The following is a 23026-nucleotide window of genomic DNA, read 5'->3' as shown; positions in this document are numbered from 1 at the left end:
GTGGGGGGGGGGGGTTGGCTGTGGCACAGAGGAATAAGACGTATAACCTCCCAGTTCTTGTTAGTAGATACAGTCTGTGTCGGTTTGGGTCTGAACATCAGATTTACACTGCAAGACACAAACGTGGAACTAGAATCACCTCCTCGTGGTCGTATCCCTCCGCCACTCAGACTAGTTCCAGGTTACAGTGAAGTGAGTGTTTCATTCAAGTGAATGTTTTTAACTGATTAGAAGTTCCCTTAAAGCCTTACAGAGATACTGCGTTCACACGGCCAAAATAATAAACGTTGCTTTCATTGGTTGTTTCCTGTCGTGTGGTTCTGAGGCTTTGGTTGTGGTGAAGTGAGGAAGACCTGTTTAATGATCACGTGACACGGTGAATATCACGTCACCAGCATCAGCAAGTAAAGACATTTATTTTGGGAAAAAATGAAAATATCTTTTAAATGTGAGGATAATAAAGAAAGTGAAGACATTTAGTCTCGTCCTCTGAATGATTGAGACTTGGTTTGGTGTTAATGATGGAATCAGATTTATATTAATGAGGATAGTTGTAGAGAGTGAGGACATTATTGATTAGAAGATCTGTTACTGATACAGACTGATCAGTGCAGTAACATTGAAATCAATTGTTTTATCACTTATTTTAAAATGAGGACTTAATCATTATTCTGATATTTATTTCTGTTGCTGGGGAACAAAATCTTTTACTTGGTGTGAGAAGAAATATGTGTCTTTACAGCTACAACTAAAATAATTCATAGTTTTATAAAATGACTCAACACTGAGCTGTAAATGTTTGATGTTTTGCAGCAGGTAGTTTCTTCAGTCCAGCTGCTCTAAAAAAACATCTGTATTTCCTCTCACACTGCGGCCGCTGTAATAAAACTAAGGAGGTCATGACGTGTTACCGTGTGATCACGTGGTTGTGTCTGTGGCTTCTCCTCCGCCCAGGTCACAGTTTCCTGGTCGCTGCTGTAGAGGGAAGTACAGACGAGGCGTTCACTGTCTGCTCTCTTCTCAGCCGGCTGCAGAATGGAGGGAACATCTGTCCAGATGCTGCTGGGTGAGTGCACTCAGCCTGATGTGTGGATGTGTAGGTGTTGAGAGGTGAACTAACCTGAGCATGGTGTCTCTGCAGCTCTGACCTCGCTGCTGTGCTGCTGCTCACACACAGGTCAGTAACTCTCCTGTCCACCTGTCCACGTCTGTCAGAGCTGATGCTTTACATTTAAATGTTCATGGAGTCAATTTACATATATGAATCATACGTTTTCATTTATATGTACGTGTATGTAAAAGTTCTACATGAAGCCTGTTAGAAACGGCAGCAGTTTCCTGTACTGACGTGTATATCTGTCCTATCCCAGTATAGACGTGTGTGTTTATACAGCAGACAGATGTTACGTAGATATACATCCATCCACAGCCTCGGTATGACATGATGTTATAAACTGTAGAATCCAACAGTTGTTTTAATAAACTTGCATAAATAAATTAAACATATAATGTAAACACATTATATTTACATAGAAAACATGTTCTATATTAAAATTCTTCACATAGATGTTTTTAATATTTATACATATATAAATTTGACAATGTGTATTTCATATATGTTATAAACGTATATGTTCATGTCTCCAGAGGAGGTATATATGTGACATGTTGTATTTCTGTGTGGATCGTCTCTACAGCTGTTAAACGTTCATCAGTCTCTGTGAACATTCATTACAGCACACTGATGATTTTAATAGTTTGACAACAATAAAACATTTTTTTACCCTCCAGCTGGTCTGACGGTGAGTCCCAGCAGCTCTCAGTTCTTTAAAGGAGACTCTGTCTCTCTGAGCTGTGAGGAGGACGACAGCTCTGCTGGATGGAGGCTGAGGAGGAACACCACCACAGAAACCAGGACTCAGTGTGGAGCTGACTGGGGAGAATCAGCTGGTTCTTCCTGTAACATCAGCTACACCTTCACACAGGACAGTGGAGTTTACTGGTGTGAGTCCAGAGAGGGAGCAACCAGTAACAGCATCAGCATCACTGTCACTGGTAAGATCAGACTGTGGAGTCAGTGTTGATGAAGCTGTGTGTAAATGGATGAAATGCTGTAGTTTGTCTGTGTGTTGAGGTGGAGCAGTGATCCTGCAGAGTCCTGTCCTCCCTGTGATGGAGGGACATGATGTCACTCTGCACTGTAAAACAAAGACCCCTCCCTCCAACCTCCCAGCTGCTTTCTATAAAGATGGCTCCCTCATCACAGAGACTACAGGTCACATGACCATCCACCATGTTGACAAGTCTGATGAAGGCCTCTACAGCTGTGACATCAGAGGTCATGGAGAGTCTCCACGCAGCTGGATCACTGTCACAGGTCAGGAGGTCAAAGGTCAGGAGCTTCACTTTGACTTCACCACTTATTGATCCACATGTTACCTGACCAGGTGATTCTCTCTACAGAGAGACCTACAACTGCAGCCCCGCCCCCTCCTGTGTTCTTCCTGATCCGCTACCTGGTGGTGTTCAGTCCGTACTTCATCTCCACTGTCCTCATGGTGTCTTTATATAGACAGAGACCTACAGGTAACAATATCAATCAATCAATCAATCAATCAATCAATCAATCAATCAATCAGTCAAATATAATATAAATAACTCTTCATGTTTTCTGTCCAACCTGCTCTGACTGTAGGAAATCACCTGCCCGTCTCCGTGGTGATGACCCCGCCCAGCCAGGCTGAGCAGGGATTGGATGAGGACTACGATGATGTCATCTCTGATGTCACCACAGAGCATCACTTCTGAGCTGAACTCTGTAAAAGCTTGTTGTGTGAAAGCAGCTGAGTTCATGTCTCTGTTCTCTTCATGTCTTCTTCTCTTCTAATGTTTCTTTCTCCTTGTTTCTCCACCAGTGATGAAATAAATCTTTTTATTTGAATCATTCTGTTGTTGAACTGATGAAATCACGAGCAGAGAGACACCTGACACAGTTCACTCTTTTTAAAACCATCAGTACCAAGTGAAACATGATGTTTATGTTGCTGCAGAGACTCAGTGACGTCATCCATCAGCCTGAGCAGTGACGGCCTCGGCCAGCAGGGGGCAGCCCCTCCCTCTGCCCTCAGGCTCTCACCTGTCTGCTGCTGAATCAGCATCATTCAAGTCTACTAATACTGAATCACTTTTACTTGTAGTGGAGTTTTTACGTTGAGGTGCTGCTTCCTTCCTGCTGTAAGCCCCGTAACAGACAAACCACAGATTCAACTCAAGTGTTTTATTCTCACATTTAGATCTTATTTGTTTTTCTGACTCATCACCTGGTTCAAAATGGTGGATCTGTGTTGACCCCTCGGTCTTATTAATGAACGAACCATAAACAATTTTATTCAGTAATTAAGTTTTTCCTACTAACCCTCTGAGGTTGATATAATATTTAAATGTTAGAATCTGTAGACTCTCAACTTCCCGTTTCATATTCTTGTGAGATCCTACGTGACTCATAGACTGTCTCTAAAATGTGGTTAGAGTGACGCACAACATTTTGCATTTTAGGCATTTATCATACATTTATCTACTATTTTATTCACGTTGCACCAGAGTCAACAGTTTAATGAAGGGGGGGGGGGAGGGGGCAGAGCGCGTGTCTGGAGAGCCGTCGTTAGGAGAGGGGAGGGGGAGGAGGGAGAGTGACGTCAGAGGAAAGGAGCGGGAGCCTCCTACATACACAGCCGGGGAAGACTAAGAGTTATGTCTTTTAAATGCAATGTTGAAGTGAAACAGCAGTTTCCTTGTTCCAGTTCTGTTGTGTTGCCGGAGGATTCAGCAGGACTCAGGAGAACCACGTTTTAATGTGTTTTCGATGACTTTTCTCTGGTGAGTGAGTTTTCTTTTTCAGCGCTAGCTTAAAAGATGTTAGCTCATGCTAATTTGATGATGGTGACGGCGGGAAGAATAACGGTCGGTGAAACATGTTGTGGTTGATTAAAAAAACTCACCACTGTAGGGTTTGTGATGTGAAATATGGCTTTCAGAGATTATTGTCTTGCGCACGGTATAAATTTAATGGCGCCAAGGAGGATCGTTGTACCTCCCGCCGTCCGTGATGCCGCGAAGAAAGAATTCATGCAGCCTGGGACCAACTGCCATCATGGCGGCTCTGCTTGTGCTACTGCCAGAATATATATATAGCTCTCTGCTCCGGTCGCCGGCATCACCTCATCTCTCTCTGTCTCTCTCTGTCTCTCTCTGTCTCTCTGTCTGTCTCTCTCCGTCTCACTCTCTGTCTCTCTGTCTCTCTCTCTGTCTCTGTCTCTCTCTCTCTCTGTCTCTCTCTGTCTCTCTCTCTCTCTCTCCGTCTCTCTCTCTGTCTCTCTCCCTCTCTCTCTCCCTCTCCCCCACCCTAAGCACACAACTTGATTAGTGTAATTAGCTTGTTTACTTGCTGCTGCCTCTTAATGCTTCATGTGGAAGTTTAATTTCCACACACATCTGTGCCGCAACATCATAACGGTAGAAGAGTCACGGACAGCTTGACAAGCTCCAGTCTCTGTCAATGGGACACAGTCAGGCCCATGAACATGACAGACGCTATAGATACAATATTTAACTTAATGATTTTTAATTTTAAAATAGTTCAGTTTGACGGTTGAAGACTTCTTATATTCACCTGCTGAAAGTTCCTCTGAAATGAGATATATTAATATATTTATAGATTGTGGTAAATTGATACGTGATAACAAACCTCATCTTGTAACATGTCTTTCATTTATATTGAAAAGTGAATAATTTATGATTTTCATGTTGTGTGTCATTTTCTTTAACTGATGATAAATGTTTGCGATGCAGGTTGGTTTTTTTAATAGTTGATGGAGGAGGACGTCAGCTGACCACTGCTGCTGCACATGGAGGAGTCCAGGAACAACTCCATGGATTTGGACGCACCAGCTTCTCACCTCAGATTCCAGGTAAGCTCTAACACAACAGAAACACCTGGTGCCCTTAATGAACTAAAAAAAACTCTTAGTCGACTATTTAAAAAAAATAACTTATCTGAACTAAACTGAAATTTCTATACAACCGAAGATGCATTATTTCTATTTAATTGTTATTTTAGTGACTGAACTTTCTTTATTTGTATTTTTCTTTCATGTTTTCTTATTTCAACATTTCAGTCCTGTTTGTTTCTGTGGTTAAAGGACGATTGACCCTCCAGGTGTTATTAATAATGTTAGTTACAAATTAAAGCTTAGTGTAAGTTCAGTTAGATTCTTTTCCTCAGTCCTGATGTATATTCATCACATCTTTGACCTCGTGACGTTTTCCGTCGAGGAGATGAGGTCAGTGAGGAGGTTATATTGACTTTTCCACCGCAGCTCGGGCCTTACTTCCTCATGGTTCCCAATCGGACCTTGAGCCCCGCCCACCACCTGCTTGCTTCAGGTTGGCAGGTGAAAGAGCAGAGTGTATCAAGAGAGTTCAGGAAGAAGCAGATTTTTAACGGGACTGTAATCGTTAATGGTTTTTAGACAAGATGAAGATGTTTGTGATGCTCCTGTACAGTAAGAAAAACTTCCACCAAACTCCATTTAAAAAACTGTACACACGGATGCAGGTTTTGTGCCATGTTTTTAACTGCCTCAACTCTTCTCAGACTGTGTGTTTGTGGTGTGTCAAATCAGACTGTCGCCGTGTGTTTAACTGTATAGAGTTGTTATCAGTTAACTGTGAGGCTCCAGTTAAAAGGTAAAATGGTACGTCCGGGTGATTTAAGAGATGAACTCGTATCTGGTGAGTTTAAGCAGCATCGGTAAAATTAATTACTTGCAATTTTGTCTTTGGTACAAGTGAAGCTTTGGTCCAGACCAGTTAGAGACATGACAGTCACTTGGTTTTGGTTTCATTTGATCTGGTTTGTGCTGTTCACACTGTTAAAACTGACAAAAAACCAGCAGCTCAAGGAACAGTGTTTGTTACTCTTCAGTCTTTGGTTGGGGATGCTCATTTGGAAGTTAGGGCTAGTTTTTTCTGACTAATAGCCAACGCTCGTTAACCGACCGTTAACCGTCAAAAATAAAATTTACTATTTAGACTTGACAAGTGTCGGTGACCCGTTTAAAAAACACCAATACAACTGATGTTTTTTTTTTTCATAAGAAGGGGTTTATTTTTATTTTTACATGTGCTGAACTGACATAACAGCCTAGATCCCCCATGTAGGAAAATATTTTATAACTTAAATAGCAAATAGCAGCCAGACTTTCTAACTTATGACCAGTTTAACAAATTGAAAACACATTGAATCCTCCAGCAGAGAGCACTGTAAGGAAAACCTCCTCTTCCTCCAACAGGTGAACAAAACATAAACGTGTAGTCTAATTTTTCAGACCTCAAAACAAAGTAACCATTCCAGGCCTACCTCAGTCCTCAGCTCGGCGGACAGCTGGTCTCCTGCTGTTTGTTCAGAAACATTGTTTTACTGATTAATCGGTCAACATTCTCATTGTTGGTTAAACGGTTAATCATTAATGTCTTTAGTCTTTGACTGACACACCTCCCCTCCCACCGACCTCGCCTCCACACAGGTGTGGAAAGCTGCTCAAACAGACCCTGATACTGTCTGTAATTAAAAAACCTCCCTGCAGCTGAGAGTGAAAGTTTACTCTGAGTGTCAGTAGATTATCAGGAGGAGGAAGGTGACAGCTGTGAGCTGAGAACTGAAGGTGCTTGTGGAGCATTAGTGAGTTCAGGAAGAAGCAGCTTGAAGGTGTCTGTGGTGTTTGTGATCCTCCTTCATGGCAAGAAAACCTTCCTGCTCTGATCTGACTGATCATCACTGCATCACTTCATTTCTCTTGAACATGTTTTCCAGAAACAAAGGACTGATCAGCAGGTCAGAACATGTTTGTTGTCTTCATCATCATGATGTAGAAGACTGTTCAGTCAGACGGTCCTCAGGTCTGTTCCTCAGCATTCAGTCTCTGCAGCTGCTTCACTTCCCTACAGCTCACGTTACGGTCGTCATGACAACGCTTTGCTGTGATGTTTGTGTGGATGTAAATGTTCAGCTTCATTCAGACATGTGTTTAGTTTACACTCTGCTCACGCTGCACAAAGTGGACCAGACTGGTTTCTGTCTCACCTGAGGACGAGGACTAATGTCTCTGTCTGTGTCCTCAGTGTCCCAGCATGCCTCAGCTCTGGAGATATATGAGGGGGACGACTTTGTCCTGCTGCCCTGTGAGTTTTCCACCAATGACCTGGGAGATCCCTCAGTGGTGTGGAGCCGCTCCGACCTCCGTCCTTCAACCGTCCACCAGCGTCAGCTGGAAGGGGACGAACTCAAAGACCAGAACCAGGACTACAGAGACCGGACGTCCATGAGGACGGACGCTCTGCAGACCGGAGACCTCAGCCTCACTCTGAGACGACCCACCATCAGGGACAGCAGCACCTACACCTGCATCATCAGAGAGGGGGGGCGAGAAGTGAGCCGGAGAGAAGTACCACTGGAGGTCAAAGGTCAGAGTTGTAGATACAGGTCAGAGGTCAGAGCTGTAGATACAGGTCAGAGGTCAGAGTAGACGTTTACTGTGTATTGATCAGAAATGTTGTTTTATTTGTTTTTACCTTGTTATTTGTGTCGACTACAGAACGTCCAGACTGGTGCTGGATTCTCCTAGCTGTCCTGGTTCTGCTGGTTCTGCTGGTTGTTGCTGTGTTTGGCGTCAGGCTGTTTAAAGAGATGAAGAACACAGTAGGTATGTACTGTGTGTGTGTGTGTGTGTGTGTGTGTGTGTGTGTGTGTGTCTCAGTGTGTGTGTCAGAGTGTGTGTATCAGTGTGTGTATCAGTGTGTGTGTCAGTGTGTGTATCAGTATGTGTGTGTGTATCAATTTGTGTCAGTGTGTGTATCAGTGTGTAACAGTGTGTGTATCAGTGTGTGTGTCAGTGTGTATGAGTGTGTGTGTATCAGTGTGTATCAATTTGTTTCAGTGTGTGTATCAGTGTGTGTGTATCAGTGTGTTGCTGTTTGTGTGTATCAGTGTCAGTGTGTACCAGTGTGTGTGTGTGTGTGTATCAGTGTGTAAGAGTGTGTGTAAGAGTGTGTGTATCAGTGTGTGTAAGAGTGTGTGTAACAGTGTGTATCAGTGTGTATCTGTGTGTATCAGTGTGTAACAGTGTGTGTATCAGTGTGTCTCAGTGTGTGTATCAGTGTGTCTCAGTGTGTGTAAGAGTGTGTGTAACAGTGTGTATCAGTGTGTAACTGTGTATCAGTGTGTCTCAGTGTGTATCAGTGTGTAACAGTGTGTATCAGTGTGTAACTGTGTATCAGTGTGTCTCAGTGTGTAACAGTGTGTCTATCAGCGTGTCTCAGTGTGTGTATCAGTGTGTAACAGTGTGTGTATCAGTGTGTCTCAGTGTGTGTAACAGTATGTATCAGTGTGTATCAGTGTGTCTCAGTGTGTAACAGTGTGTCTATCAGCGTGTCTCAGTGTGTAACAGTGTGTATCAGTGTGTATCAGTGTGTATCATTGTGTCTCAGTGTGTCTCAGTGTGTATCAGTGTGTATCAGTGTGTATCAGTGTGTCTCAGTGTGTCTCAGTGTGTGTGTCAGTGTGTATCAGTGTGTAACAGTGTGTGTATCAGTGTGTAACAGTGTGTATCAGTGTGTATCAGTGTGTATCAGCGTGTCTCAGTGTGTCTCAGTGTGTATCAGTGTGTATCAGTGTGTATCAGTCTGTGTCTCAGTGTGTCTCAGTGTGTATCAGTGTGTATCAGCGTGTATCAGCGTGTCTCAGTGTGTGTATCAGTGTGTCTCAGTGTGTAACAGTGTGTGTATCAGTGTGTCTCAGTGTGTAACAGTGTGTAACAGTGTGTATCAGTGTGTATCAGTGTGTATCAGTGTGTAACAGTGTGTGTATCAGTGTGTATCAGTGTGTAACAGTGTGTATCACTGTGTAACAGTGTGTGTATCAGTGTGTAACAGTGTGTATCAGTGTGTAACAGTGTGTGTATCAGTGTGTATCAGTGTGTAACAGTGTGTGTATCAGTGTGTCTCAGTGTGTAACAGTGTGTATCAGTGTGTAACAGTGTGTGTAACAGTGTGTATCAGTGTGTAACAGTGTGTATCAGTGTGTAACAGTGTGTGTATCAGTGTGTCTCAGTGTGTATCAGTGTGTCTCAGCGTGTCTCAGTGTGTGTATCAGCAGCAGAGATGTGAGGATCTTTATAATAACCCAGGTCAGATCCTGAACGTTTGCTCCACCATCAACATGAACACGTCTCAGTCAAATCTCTGTGTTGAACGTGATAAATCTTCCTGCTGCCCTTCACTCACCGAAGGTGAAAAGACTGTAGCTGGTAGAAAACATGCTGTTAACACAGTCCTTGCTGCCTTCACTGGCCTGATGTGAAGATGTTCCTGCTGGTTTTTAAAGCTGTGGCTCCTGCCTACATGTACAATCTGCTGACTCCCTGTGAGGCCGCTCCCTGCCTCAGATCCTCTGGCAGGGCCCTGGTAACAGTTTAGATCCTGACTGGTCCCCAAAGCTGATCAGGCCTCCGCTGTCCGAGCCTCTCTGACCTCTGACCTCTGACCTGGAGGTCTCTGACTCTCCTTTAACCCTCCTGTTGTGTTTGAATTCATCACAGGTTGAGCTTCCTGTAGAGGTCAGAGCAGGAGACTGAGGACAGAGGTCAGAGTAGAAGTGAACTCAGTTTGTTGTGACTTGAACAGAATTTTTTTTTTTTTTTTTTTTAAAGAATTTTTGGGGCTTTTTGTGCCTATAATGGACAGGACAGTAGAGAGACAGGAAGTGGGGAGGCAGAGAGAGGGGGAGTGACACGCAGGAAAGGGCCGTCTGATGCGGGAGTCGAACTGGGGGCCAGCTGCAGCGAGGACTGTGACCTCTATATATGGGGCGCCTGCGTAACCCACTGCACTACGCGATGCCCCGAAATGTTTTAAAGTTTAATTTTGTCTTAATATTTTAATGTCATGTTGTTGTTTGTGTCGACTACAGATCGTCCTCCTCTCTGGCCCTGGGTTCTCTCAGCTGTCCTGCTTCTGACGGCTGCTGGTCTTGTGTTTGGTGTCAGTGTGTTTAAAGGGGTGAAGAACACACAAGGTAGTGTGTGTGTGTGTGTGTGTGTGTGTGTGTGTGTGTGTGTGTGAGTGTGTGAGTAATGTTACTTTTACCGATGCTGCTTATTGATCAGGTACTTCAACGTTTCTCTTATTGATACTTTTTTGAAAAACATTTAAACAGAATTAACATTTCTTCATTTTATCACATGAACTCAATGAATATTGTTAAGAAGAAAACTTGAAGAGTTTTGTTTTGAACACGGCACTATTATAGACTGATTTTATGATGATGGAAATGTAAAACAAATGTAATAAACCATGATTTACTACAGGAGGTTTTGACAGTATTTTTGATGTTCAGCAGCCCCCACATCACATCAACAGCACTTTCCTTTGGTACTATGTTTTTTCAACCGCTGAACTACCGTATTCTTACGCTCAAGTGCACCTATGGAGTGCACTGTATTACTCCGCCTTCTGATCCAGTCAGCTGAGCTGCAGCTGCGGCCGAAGGGGAGTGCTGCTTCTACCTGCAGCTACATTTCACCTACATCATAAAACATCAAATAACCAGAACTGTCCCTTTAATGTCATGTTGTTGTTTGTGTCGACTACAGATCGTCCTCCTCTCTGGCCCTGGGTTCTCTCAGCTGTCCTGCTTCTGACGGCTGCTGTTCTTGTTCCCGGTGTCACAGTGTATAAAAGGATGAAGTACACAGGTATGTAGTGTGTGTGTGTTTCCATAGAGATATAACTGGGTTTATATACAGTGACTCTGCTGCTGCAAACATTGCTGTTGTAATATTTCTAAAGATAATAAGAAGAACCAATACAGTTATCAATGAAGAACCTGATAAGCTGTTCTGTATTGATGAGGTGAATATAACATTATATAGCTTCACCTGATGAGAGAACCTCCACTGTCTCACTGCTGCAGCCTCAACATGAGCCTCCACACACTTAGAGAAAAGCCTCATCCTCACTCAGTGAACATGTGACCTGTCAGACGGAGCCTGGACACAGGGCTCATACATTCACATCATTTAGCCAATCAGATGAATCCTCAGCTGGCTGTCAGCTGCCCTCACATCAATGGTGTCAGTCTGGACCCTGTGAGGTCAGCTAGCACCATGGGGAGGAATCACAGGAGCTGTACGTGCTCACTTAGTATTTATTCATCACAATATGGAACAGTGTCAACCTGAGGTCAAAGGTCAGAGAAGAAGACTGAGGTCAGAGCAGGAGACTGAGGTCAGAGATCAGAGAAGAAGATTGAGTTCAGAGCAGGAGACTGAGGTCAAAGGTCAGAGCAGGAGACTGAGGTCAAAGGTCAGAGTAGAAATGAACTCAGTTTGTTGTGAATTGATCATAAATGTTGTTTTAATGTTTTAATCTCATGTTGTTGTTTGTGTCCAACACAGAACATCGTAACCAGTGGTGGAGGCTCTTCACTGAAGATGAGTGGCTGAAGATAAAAGGTGTGTGTGTGTGTGTGTGTGTGTTTTGTCAGATTAGGAGAATGAGGTCAAAGGTCAGATATAGAATTGAACTCAGTTTGTTGTGAATTGATCATCTTCATGTTTCATTGTATTTTATTGATGTTTATTTATTTCTCATCATGTTTTAATCTCATGTTGTTGTTTGTGTCCAACACAGAACCTTTTCTGCTCCGGGTCAAGGTTCTCTCAGCTGTTCTGGTTCTGCTGCTTGTTGTTGTTCTCAGTGTCGTCACGTCTCACCAGGTGAAGAACAACGAAGGTGAGTGTGTGTGTGTGTGTGTGTGTGTGTGAGTGTGTGAGTGTGTGTGTGAGTGTGTGTGAGTGTGTGTGAGTGTGTGTGTGTGTGAGTGTGTTTGTGAGTGTGAGTGTGAGTGTGTTTGTGAGTGTCTGTGTGTGAGTGTGTGTGTGTGAGTGTGTGTGTGTGTGTGTGTGTGTGTGTGTGGACACTAGGACCTCAGTGACTCATGTCCCTGTCTCTGTGTCCTCAGTCTCTCAGCATGGAGACACTGTGGAGGTCTATGGGGGAGGGTCGGTCCTGCTGCCCTGTGAGGACTCTCCTTTACCTCGGTTCCCCACAGTGACGTGGAGCCGCAGCGACTTCAGTCCTTCAACCGTCCACCAGCGAGACGAGCAAGGTGACGACCTCAGAAACCAAAACCAGCGTTACAGCAGCCGAACATCGATGAAGACTGACGCTCTGACGACTGGAGACCTCAGCCTCACTCTGACAAGACTCCGCCCCTCTGACAGTGGCAACTACACCTGCATCATCACAGTGTTTGGAAATGATCAGAGACTGAGAGACATACAGCTGCAGGTCAAAGGTCAGGGGGGGGGGTTATTTCTGTCCAGCCAATCAGCAGTCACCGATCTATCCATCCTTATGACATCATCCATTAAACCTGTTAATGAGAACCAGACCTGATGTGAATGAAGCGATCCAGGAGCTTGGACCAGGGTCACAGGGGTCATGTAAAGGTCACGTTGTTGGAGCAGCGTCACACTGAGGTCGTGATGTCAGTGAACATCAGCACGGCTGTGATTGGGTCATAGGTACGAGGCCGCAGGCCGACAGCTGAGCTGATACTGATCAACATCTGTCCCTCAGCGCCATGTTAGTTCAATAAACAACAACATCTATGATCTGTTTGTTTATTTCATCAATTATTTCTCTACCACAACACAAACAGTTCCTGGACTGTTGCTAAGCAACACCAACAGGTTCCTGAGCTGCACAGCGACACCAGCTGCTGCTCTGTCTCCACGTTAGCTCAGGTGTTTCTGAAGGATCCACCTTCTTCCTTCATCCTCTCCTGATGACATCGTTTCATTCAAACCTTCTTTCTGAAATATTTTCATCTTTGTTTGTTTCAATCTGAGATCGATAACGACGTTAATGTGACGCTGATTAACGGTTAATAGAACAGCTGTGAAGAGGAGTGATCCGTGACTCTGACTCTGTCCAATCACATCACTGGATCAGAACTAACGGTTTTTCAATTATATTTATCTTGTCCACAGAACCGTTCTCCAGCCTGGTTGAATTCTGGGTTCTCCTGGTTCTCCTGGTTGTTTCTCTTGGTGGCATCGTGGGTCTTGGACAATATATGAAGAGATTCATCTTCAGAGGTGTGTGTGAGTGTGTGTTAGTGTGTGTTAGTGTGTGTGTGTGAGTGAGTGTGTGTTAGTGTGTGTTAGTGTGTGTTAGTGTGTGTGTGAGTGTGTGTCTGTGCGTATGTGTACGTATGTGTGTGTGTTGTCAGTAAAGTCAAACTACTTCCTGCAATCACTTCCTGATCTTGAACCAATGAGATCGATGCTGTATTTTCCATTGACGGGCAGCTGCCGCTCACTCACTGAAATGTGTGACATCACACAGCCCTGATGTTGACTGATGAGTGTTGAGGCTGTCAGACTGTTACATCATGAAACTGGTCAAACATGAAAGACTCAGACTCTCAGCTCCTCATATGAACCAACCTCTGATCATGATGATGTCACTCATATCAATACGCTGGTTGTCTGGCTAACTCACCTGCTCCAGGTGGACTGATGTGTGGCAGCTTGAAGTTATGTACCTGAGAGCTAACGTTAGCGAGCTAGCGGAGGGGAGGACTCCTCATTCCTTCTGCAGATTCCAAACCAGGTCACGATCGACACTGATCATCAATGAGACGAGTGATATTTAAATATATTAGAGAATTAACCTGGAGTATCACTCGCTGCTAAAGCACCTGAGACCAGACACAGCAGAGCTTTTATTGTGAAAATCATGAGCCATGCCTCCACATGTTTCAAGAAAAAAAAAGGAACATGACGACGTGAAACACAAAATCCAAGTTGATTGAATAACATTTTTTGAATAATGATCATTTTTAACAATAAAAATGAAGTTGAGGGGGCGTCGTGTGGCGTAGTGGTCTAAGCAGGCGCCCCATGTGTAGAGGCTACAGTCCTCGCTGCAGTTGGCCCCGCATCGGACGGCCTTTACTGCATGTCATTCCCCCTCTCTCTGCCTCCTCATTTCCTGTCTCTCTCCACTATCCTGTCCAATAAAGGCGCAAAAGCCCAAAAACATATCTTTAAAAAAAAAAAAAAAAAAAATGAAGTTGAGAGGAGAGGGACCAGCTGCACACATTTATTTACTGCTGTCTTTTAGCTTCCTGTTTCCCTCTAGAGTTGAACTCTGGGTAAAATCATCTTCCTCTTCTCAAACCCTGATTAAAGTGAAGTGATTTGACAGCAGTTTCAACAGTCTGTTGTCAGTCTGTCTGCTGTGTCTCCTGTCCACAGTGAGGACTTTCTGTCCAACAGTCAAACCCTCAGCATGTTGTCTTCACCCAACACGTTGATGTCAGTGATGAAGGTGTAGCAGCAGCTGACTGTCACCAAACACTGATGTGATGTTGGCGCTGTAGTCCTGGTGTCAGCCTCCCCTCCACGTCTCTGCTGTGACGTCCTCACAGGCAGCATGTTGTCTCTGTCCTCTGTGTCCACCTGTCCCTCTGAGCACACCAACCACTCCTCCTGATCAACACTGTCAGAACTGTGATGAATGTTTGTGTGTCAGTGTTTTGCTGTGATGTTGAACATGTGTGTGAAATGCTGCGAGGAGCTGAGATTCATCTGCAGATCAGAGATGATCCTTGTGGATGAAAACGGACGACATGGTCAGTTTTCATCCATCAGTGTAAATGTGACAAAGAAAAGACAAAACAATCCCAACAGCATCAAGACTCTGATGGTCTCCAACACCTTCAACACCTGCTTTTAGTTTCTAGATTAGTGTCCCCTGTTCCCTTCTGGTCTGATCTGGTTCTGTCCTTCAGGTTTCTCTACAACTTTGTAATCCTTCAATAAAGAGATTAAAAGCTGCTGCTGCTGTTTATACAGCTCATGTTGTGCTTTGTTCTCCTCTTAGACAAAGATGTGGAGGTGGAGGAAGGAGAGGAGTCTGTCCAGCTGCCCTTCAAGACCACACCTCACCTGTCTGCAGACGTCAGAGTGGAGTGGACAGACAGAGACAGTAGGAAGGTCCATGTGTATCAGAACGGTTCTGACAGACCTGAAGAACAGGACCAGGTTTACAGAGACCGAACAGAGATGAAGAAAGATCCACTGAGAACTGGAGACCTCAGTCTGACCCTGAAACACCTCACAGAGAGAGACAGGTACAGGTACAACTACACCTGTAGAGTCTACAAGGACGGACACTTCCTGAGAGGGACAAGAGTGTTTCTCAAGGTCAGAGGTCAGTATTGTTTGTTTGTCTCTGGTTTTTTGTTTGCCTCTAGTTGTTTGTTTATCTCTGTTGGTTGTTTGTCTCTTGTTCTTTGTCTCTGGTTGTTTGTCTCTTGTTCTTTGTCTCTAGTTGTTTGTCTCTGGTTGTTTGTTTCTTGTTGTTTGTCTGTAGTTGTTTGTCTCTAGTTGTTTGTCTCTGGTTGTTTGTCTCTGGTTGTTTGTCTCTTGTTGTTTGTCTTTAGTTGTTTGTGTCTTGTTTGTCTCTAGTTGTTTGTGTCTGGTTGTTTGTTTGTCTCTTGTTGTTTGTCTCTGGTTGTTTATTTGTCTCTGATTGTTTGTTTGTCTATTGTTGTTTGTTTGTCTATTGTTGTTTGTTGGTCTCTGGTTGTTTGTTTGTCTCTAGTTGTTTGTCTCTAGTTGTTTGTCTCTGGTGTTTTGTCTCTGGTTGGTTGTTTGTCTCTGTTTGTTTTTCTCTGGTTGTTTGTCTCTGGTTGGTTGTTTGTCAACAGACATGTTTGGACTTGAACTTTTCTTCTCTTCAATGGTCAGTTTTCATCCATCAGTGTAAATGTGACAAAGAAAAGACGGAGGAGACAAAACAATCCCAACAGCATCAAGACTCTGATGGTCTCCAACACCTTCAACACCTGCTTTTAGTTTCTAGATTAGTGTCCCCTGTTCCCTTCTGGTCTGATCTGGTTTTGTCCTTCAGGTTTCTCTACAACTTTGTAATCCTTCAATAAAGAGATTAAAAACTGCTGCTGCTGTTTATACAGCTCATAGTGTCCCCTGTTCCCTTCTGGTCTGATCTGGTTCTGTCCTTCAGGTTTCTCTACAACTTTGTAATCCTTCAATAAAGAGATTAAAAACTGCTGCTGCTGTTTATACAGCTCATGTTTTGCTTTGTTCTCCTCTCAGGTCAAAGGGTGGAGGTGGAGGAAGGGGAGGAGTCTGTCCAGCTGCCCTTCAAGACGTCACAAACGTCAGAGTGGAGTGGACGGACCATCACAACAATAAGGTCCATGTGTATCAGAACGGTTCTGACAGACCTGAAGAACAGAACCAGGTTTACAGAGACCGAACAGAGATGAAGAAAGATCCACTGAGAACTGGAGACCTCAGTCTGACCCTGAAACACCTCACAATCAGAGACACAGGATACTACACCTGTAGAGTCTACAAGGACGGAGACTTACTGAGAGGGACAGCAGTGAGTCTCAGGTCAAAGGTCAGTGTTGTTTGTTTGTTTCTTGTTGTTTTTTTGTCTCTGTTTGTTTGTCTCTGGCTGTTTGTCTCTTGTTGTTTGTCTCTAGTTGTTTGTCTCTGGTTGTTTGTCTCTGGTTGGTTGTTTGTCTCTGGTTGGTTGTTTGTCTCTGCTTGTTTGTCTCTGCTTGTTTGATTGTCTCTGGTTGGTTGTTTGTCTCTGGTTGGTTGTTTGTCTCTGTTTGTTTTTCTCTGGTTGTTTGTCTCTGGTTGTTTGTTTGTCTCTGGTTGGTTGTTTGTCTCTGGTTGGTTGTTTGTCAACAGACATGTTTGGACTTGAACTCTTCTTCTCTTCAATGGTCAGTTTTCATCCATCAGTGTAAATGTGACAAAGAAAAGACGGAGGAGACAAAACAATCCCAACAGCATCAAGACTCTGATGGTCTCCAACACCTTCAACACCTGCTTTTAGTTTCTAGATTAGTGTCCCCTGTTCCCTTCTGGTCTGATCTGGTTTTGTCCTTCAGGTTTCTCTACAACTTTGTAATCCTTCAATAAAGAGATTAAAAACTGCTGCTGCTGTTTATACAGCTCATGTTGTGCTTTGTTCTCCTCTCAGGTCAAGATGTGGAGGTGGAGGAGGGGGAGGAGTCTGTCCAGCTGCCCTTTAAGACCACAGCTCACCTGTCTGGAGACATCAGAGTGGAGTGGACTGACAGAGACAGTAGGAAGGTCCATGTGTATCAGAACGGTTCTGACGGACCTGAAGAACAGGACCAGGTTTACAGAGACCGAACAGAGATGAAGAAAGATCCACTGAGAACTGGAGACCTCAGTCTGAACCTGAAACACCCCACAGTCAGAGACACAGGAGACTACACCTGTAGAGTCTACAAGGACGGAGACTTACTGAGAGGGACAGCAGTGAATCTCTGGGTCAAAGGTCAGTGTTGTTTGTTTGTCTCTTATTGTTTGTCTCTAGTTGATTGTTTGTCTCTGGTTGTTTGTTTGTCTCTTGTTGTTTGTTTGTTTCTGGTTGTTTGTCTGTGGTTGTTTGTTTTTCTCTGGTTGTTTGTCTCTTGTTTGTTTGTTTGTCACTGGTTTTTTGTTTTTTCTCTAGTTGTTTGTTTTTCTGTGGTTGGTTGTTTGTCTCTGGTTGTTTGTGTCTGGTTGGTTTTTTGTCTCTTGTTGTTTGTCTTTTGTTGTTTGTTTATCTCTGGTTGTTTGTTATGTCTCTAGTTGTTTTTTTTTCTGTGGTTGTTTGTTTGTCTCTGGTTGTTTTTGTCTTTATTTGTTTGTTTGTCTCTATAGTTTTGTTTTTGTCTTTAGTTGTTTGTCTCTGGCTGATTGTGTCTGGTTGTTTGTTTCTGGTTGATTGTATGTCTCTGTTTTGTTTGTTTTTCTCTAATTGTTTGTTTGTCTCTGGTTTTCTGTATTTGGTTGTTGTTTTTCTCTGGTTGGTTGTTTGTCTCTAGTTGTTTCTGTCTGGTTGTTTGTTTGTCTGTTGTTGTTTGTCTCTGGTTGGTTGTTTGTCTCTGGTTGTTTGTCTCTTGTTGTTTGTTTGTCTCTTGTTTGTCCCTGGTTGTTCATCTCTGATTGTTTGTGGTCTCTGGTTGGTTGTTTGTCTCTGGTTGGTTGTTTGTCCTCGTTTGTTTGTCTCTGGTTGTTTGTCTCTATTTGTTTGTCTCTGGTTGTTTGTCTCAATTTGTTTGTCTCTGTTTTTTTTGTCTCTGGTTGTTTGTCTCTGGTTGTTTGTTTGTCTCTGGTTGGTTGTTTGTCTCTGGTTGGTTGTTTGTCTCTGGTTGTTTGTCTCTGGTTGGTTGTTTGTCAACAGTCATGTTTGGACTTGAACTCTTCTTCTCTTCAATGGTCAGTTTTCATCCATCAGTGTAAATGTGACAAAGAAAAGACAGAGGAGACAAAACAATCCCAACAGCATCAAGACTCTGATGGTCTCCAACACCTTCAACACCTGCTTTTAGTTTCTAGATTAGTGTCCCCTGTTCCCTTCTGGTCTGATCTGGTTCTGTCCTTCAGGTTTCTCTACAACTTTGTAATCCTTCAGTAAAGAGATTAAAAACTGCTGCTGCTGTTTATACAGCTCATGTTGTGCTTTGTTCTCCTCTCAGGTCAAGAGGTGGAGGTGAAGGAGGGGGAGGAGTCTGTCCAGCTGCCCTTCAAGACCACAGCTCACCTGTCTGGAGACGTCAGAGTGGAGTGGATAGACGATTACTACAGGAAGGTCCATGTGTATCAGAACGGTTCTGACAGACCTGAAGAACAGAACCAGGTTTACAGAGACCGAACAGAGATGAAGGAAGATCCACTGAGAACTGGAGACCTCAGTCTGACCCTGAAACACCTCACAGAGAGAGACAGAGGAAGATACACCTGTACAGTCTACAAGGACGGACACTTACTGAGAGGGACAACAGTGACTTTCAAGGTCAAAGGTCAGTATTGTTTATTTTTCTCTGGTTGTTATTTTATCTCTGGCTGTGTGTTTGTTTCTGCTTGTTTGTTTGTTTCTGCTTATTCGTCTGGTTGTTTGTTTGTCTCTGGTTGTTTGTCTGTAGTTGTTTGTCTCTGCTTGTTTGTTTGTCTCTGTTTTTTTTTTCTCTGTTAGTTTGTCACTGGTTGTTTGTCGCTGGTTGTTTGTTTTTGCTTGTTTGTTTGTTTTGTAGTTTTTTTCTTCTGCTTGTTTGTTTGTTTTTGCTTGTTTGTTTGTCTGTCTCTGGTTGTTTGTGTGTCTCTGGTTTTTTGTGTCTGCTTGCTTGTTTGTTTGTCTCTGGTTGTTTGTTTGTCTATCTCGGGTTGTTTTTCTATGGTTATTTATTTGTCTCTGGTTGTTTGTTTGTCTCTCTGTGGTTGTTTTCCAATGATTTTTTGTCTCTGGTTGTTTGTTTTTCTTTGGTTGTTTGTCTTTGATTGTCTGTCTCTACTTGTTTATCTCTGGTAGTTTGTTGCTGGTTGTATGTCTTTCCTTGTTTGTTTCTCTTGTCTCTGGTTGTTTATCTCCGCTTATTTGTTGCTGGTTGTGTGTCTCTCTTTGTTTTTTTTCTCTGCTTGTTTGTCTCTTATTCTTTGTCTGTCTGTGGTTGTTTGTCCCTTGTATGTTTCTGGTTGTTTTTCTCTGTTTGTCTGTAGTTGTTTGTTTCTGGTTGTTTGTATTTCTCTGGTTGTTTATCTCTGTTTTTTTGTCTCTGATAGTTTGTCTCTTCCTGGTTGTTTGTCTCTGGTTGTTTTTTGTTTGCTTATTTGTTTTGTCTCTAGTAGTTTGTCTCTGCTTTTTTGTTTGTCTGTTGTTGTTTGTCTCTTTTGATTTAGTTTCTTGCAGTATGTTTCTGGTTGTTTGTCAATGGTTGTTTGTCTCTGCTTGTTTCTTTATCTCTAGGTTTTTGTCTGTTGTTTGTTTTTCTCTAGTTATTTATGTCTTGTAGTTTGTTGTTGGTTGTATGTCTCTCTTTGTTTCTTTGTCTCTAGTTGTTTGTTTCTGCTTTTTTATATTTCTCTAGTTTTTTATCTCTGGTTGTTTGTTTTTCTCTGGTTGTTTGTCTCTGATTGTTATTCTCTGGTTGTTTGTCTCTAGTTGTTTGTTTGTCTCTGGTTGTTTGTCTTTAGTTGTTTGTCTCTGGTTGTTTTGTTTGTTTGTTTTTTCTCTAGTTGTTTGTCTCTGGTTCTTTGTTTGGCTCTGGTTGTTTGTCTCTAGTTGTTATTCTCCAGTTGTTTGTCTCTGGTTATTTGTTTGTCTCTGGTTGTTTGTCTCTGGTTATTTGTTTGTCTCCAGTTGTTTGTCTCCAGTAATTTTTCTCTGGTTGTTTTTCTCTGGTTATTTGTTTGTCTCCAGTTGTTTGTCTCTGGTTGTTTGTCTCTTGTTGTTTGTCTCTAGTTGTTTGTCTCTGGTTATTTTTTTTGTCTTTGGTTGTTTGTCTCCATTTGTTTGTCTCTGGTTATTTTTTTTGTCTTTGGTTGTTTGTCTCCATTTGTTTGTCTCTGGTTATTTGTTTGTCTCTGGTTGTTTGTCTTTGGTTGTTTGTCTCCGGTTGTTTGTCTCTAGTTGTTTGTTTGTCTCTGGTTGTTTGTCTCTAGTTTGTTTGTTTTTCTCTGGTTGTTTGTCTCTGATTGTTATTCTCTGGTTGTTTGTCTCTGGTTGGTTGTTTGTCTCTAGTTGTTTGTCTCTGGTTGTTTATTTGTCTCTGATTGTTTGTTTGTCTATTGTTGTTTGTTTGTCTATTGTTGTTTGTTTGTCTCTGGTTGTTTGTTTGTCTCTGGTTGTTTGTCTCTGGTGTTTTGTCTCTGGTTGTTTGTCTCTAGTTGTTTGTCTCTGGTTGTTTGTTTGTCTCTGGTTGTTTGTCTCCAGGCGTTTTTCTCTAGTTGTTTGTCTCTGGTTGTTTGTCTCTGGTTGTTTGTCTTTGGTTGTTTGTCTCCGGTTGTTTGTCTCTAGTTGTTTGTTTGTCCCTGGTTGTTTGTCTCTAGTTGTTTGTTTGTCTCTGGTTGTTTGTCTCTAGTTGTTTGTCTATGGTTGTTTGTCTCTAGTTTGTTTGTTTTTCTCTGGTTGTTTGTCTCTGATTGTTATTCTCTGGTTGTTTGTCTCTAGTTGTTTGTTTGTCTCTGGTTGTTTGTTTTTTCTCTGGTTGTTTGTCTCTGATTGTTATTCTCTGGTTGTTTGTCTCTGGTTGGTTGTTTGTCTCTGGTTGTTTGTCTCCAGTCGTTTTTCTCTAGTTGTTTGTCTCTGGTTATTTGTTTGTCTCCAGTTGTTTGTCTCCAGTAATTTGTCTCTGGTTGTTTGTTTGTCTTTGGTTGTTTGTCTCCAGTCGTTTTTCTCTAGTTGTTTGTCTTTGGTTGTTTGTCTCTGGTTGTTTGTCTTTATCTCACTGTCTTCTGTCTACTCTACAGAGAGAACTCAGGTCAAAGATGAAACAGTTGACATCAAGAACAGAAGCAGTTCCACTGATTCAACTCCTCTGATGGCTGATCTATCCGTTTGATTAGTTTGTTGATCAATTTGATTGATCGGTCTGTTGATTAATCAGTTTGATTGGTCTATTCGATCGGCCTGATTGGTTGGTTGATCGATCAGTCTGATTGGTCTGATGATCGATCTTTGATCATTGATCCTGACTTTGGACCAGAGAGAAAATGGAGGTGAAGCAGCTGATGGACGATGGATGAAGACAGGAGGACGCTCTGTCAACTTCTTCTTCACTCTGAGTCTTACTGACTGTCACAGTCTGCAGACTCACTATTGATCAGTATTGATCATTGTGGTCACATGTTGATCAGTATTGATCATATATACAGTTACTGACTAAACATTATGTGATGACTGAGGTTCGTCTTCATCACACGTGAATTTGAACTGAACCATGGATGATGTGAAATCACAACAGACTGAAGTGAACTCAGCTCAGTATCAACATCCACATCAACTCCACCTCCACCTGCTCCATCTCCTCTGGCTGCAGCACTGTGTGGACCTGCTGTTCATTCCGACCAATCACATCTCTGCTACAGAACATCTTATTCTTATTCTTTCTCTCAGGCGGAGCTGAACCTCGGACGGAGCAAATCTTTTCTCCAGGATCTCCAACCTCTCCACTGGATGCCACTAAATCCAACATACTGGTCCTGTAATATAATTTGGAGTAAGGACATTTAATGTTTTAAAAAGGATAAATAGAATTTAAAAATCAATACAGAACATTGATTCTAGCTCAGGAGTAATTAGTTTATAATGACCTCATAATGTGTTCATAATAGTTAAATAAACTGCCTGATATTAGTAAAGATATCTAACCAACTAACACCCAACCCCACCCCTCACATTCTGGAGAGAAAACCACACTGAGCGACAGAGCAAACAGGAAGGAGGTGGGTTTGATTCGATTGTTGTTCTCACATCAGTAAACAACACAATGAAGAACACGTCTCTTCAGTGGCTGCTCTGTAAGTAAATTTATACTGTCCCCTTTGTACAATGTGCTTCAGTTCTGACGTGTGTTTATTAAATTCATCATGTTACTGTCTTCATTTCAGATCAGATGTGACCTTAATGATTCTCCTGTGGCCTCAGGAGTTCTGTTTCTTTATTTATTCTTCATCTTAAAAATCTAAAGAAACGAAGGAGTGCTTGTGATTTGTGTTTGTATCTTGTTGAAAGTTTTATTCTCCATGTTAATTTAAAGGAACTGAGAGTAGTTAGTGTGCACTGCACCATAGTTCCTTAAAGTTAACTTTTATTCTGTAACAAAATCAGTCTGAGATAAATGCTCCATGACGTTTCTAATGTCCAGTTTGTGTTGAAGAGGACTTATTATTGACATTTTTAGTGTTCATCATTTTATTTTTGGTGTTGACTAAAATAGATTTAGATGCTTTAATGTTCTGATAAGACTAATTAGATCAATCATAGCCCAGTGTGCTCTGATTGGTCAGCTTGCAGAGGAGTGCTGTGAATACAGACGCTTGACAGTCTGCAAAGATTTTGCATGAAA

The 23026-nt window shown here is 42.6% G+C and overlaps 2 protein-coding genes across 4 annotated transcripts; both read left to right on the top strand.

Moving 5' to 3' along the window:
* Positions 1–28: 28 nt before the first annotated feature.
* On the top strand, positions 29–2938 carry LOC130164340 (Fc receptor-like protein 5). Of its 2 annotated transcripts, none has more exons than XM_056369019.1 (6): positions 29–1066; positions 1142–1177; positions 1792–2055; positions 2135–2392; positions 2464–2586; positions 2696–2938. In XM_056369019.1, exons 1-6 carry the CDS (start codon positions 1036–1038, stop codon positions 2806–2808), a joined length of 825 nt encoding a protein of 274 aa, XP_056224994.1. In that variant the 5' UTR covers positions 29–1035; the 3' UTR covers positions 2809–2938. The 2 variants fall into 2 exon arrangements, with proteins under 2 accessions (XP_056224994.1, XP_056224995.1); XM_056369020.1 differs by having other exon boundaries at positions 31–1066; positions 2135–2377.
* Positions 2939–3689: 751 nt separating this feature from the next.
* On the top strand, positions 3690–22567 carry LOC130164264 (uncharacterized). Of its 2 annotated transcripts, XM_056368882.1 has the most exons (15): positions 3690–3876; positions 4849–4967; positions 7180–7521; positions 7653–7760; positions 10025–10129; positions 10707–10808; positions 11511–11567; positions 11746–11847; positions 12077–12412; positions 13110–13217; positions 15010–15339; positions 16248–16261; positions 17166–17475; positions 18662–18985; positions 21429–22567. In XM_056368882.1, exons 1-15 carry the CDS (start codon positions 3863–3865, stop codon positions 21518–21520), a joined length of 2463 nt encoding a protein of 820 aa, XP_056224857.1. In that variant the 5' UTR covers positions 3690–3862; the 3' UTR covers positions 21521–22567. The 2 variants fall into 2 exon arrangements, with proteins under 2 accessions (XP_056224857.1, XP_056224858.1); XM_056368883.1 differs by lacking the exons at positions 3690–3876; positions 4849–4967 and adding an exon at positions 5476–5561.
* The last annotated feature ends 459 nt before the right edge of the window (positions 22568–23026 follow it).

The sequence above is a fragment of the Seriola aureovittata genome, chromosome 23 (assembly GCF_021018895.1).
Source record: "Seriola aureovittata isolate HTS-2021-v1 ecotype China chromosome 23, ASM2101889v1, whole genome shotgun sequence".
In the NCBI taxonomy this organism is placed as follows: Eukaryota; Metazoa; Chordata; class Actinopteri; order Carangiformes; family Carangidae; genus Seriola; species Seriola aureovittata.
This window is presented reverse-complemented; position numbering and strand designations above follow the sequence as displayed.

Coding starts and splice junctions, on each gene's coding strand:
- LOC130164340 (XM_056369019.1), top strand. CDS start 1,036: ATGGAGGGAACATCTGTCCAGATGCTGCTGG. Junction 2,056..2,134: donor CATCAGCATCACTGTCACTG/GTAAGATCAGAC, acceptor CTGTGTGTTGAG/GTGGAGCAGTGATCCTGCAG. Junction 2,587..2,695: donor ATATAGACAGAGACCTACAG/GTAACAATATCA, acceptor CTCTGACTGTAG/GAAATCACCTGCCCGTCTCC.
- LOC130164264 (XM_056368882.1), top strand. Junction 11,568..11,745: donor TGAGTGGCTGAAGATAAAAG/GTGTGTGTGTGT, acceptor TGTCCAACACAG/AACCTTTTCTGCTCCGGGTC. Junction 18,986..21,428: donor AGTGACTTTCAAGGTCAAAG/GTCAGTATTGTT, acceptor TCTACTCTACAG/AGAGAACTCAGGTCAAAGAT.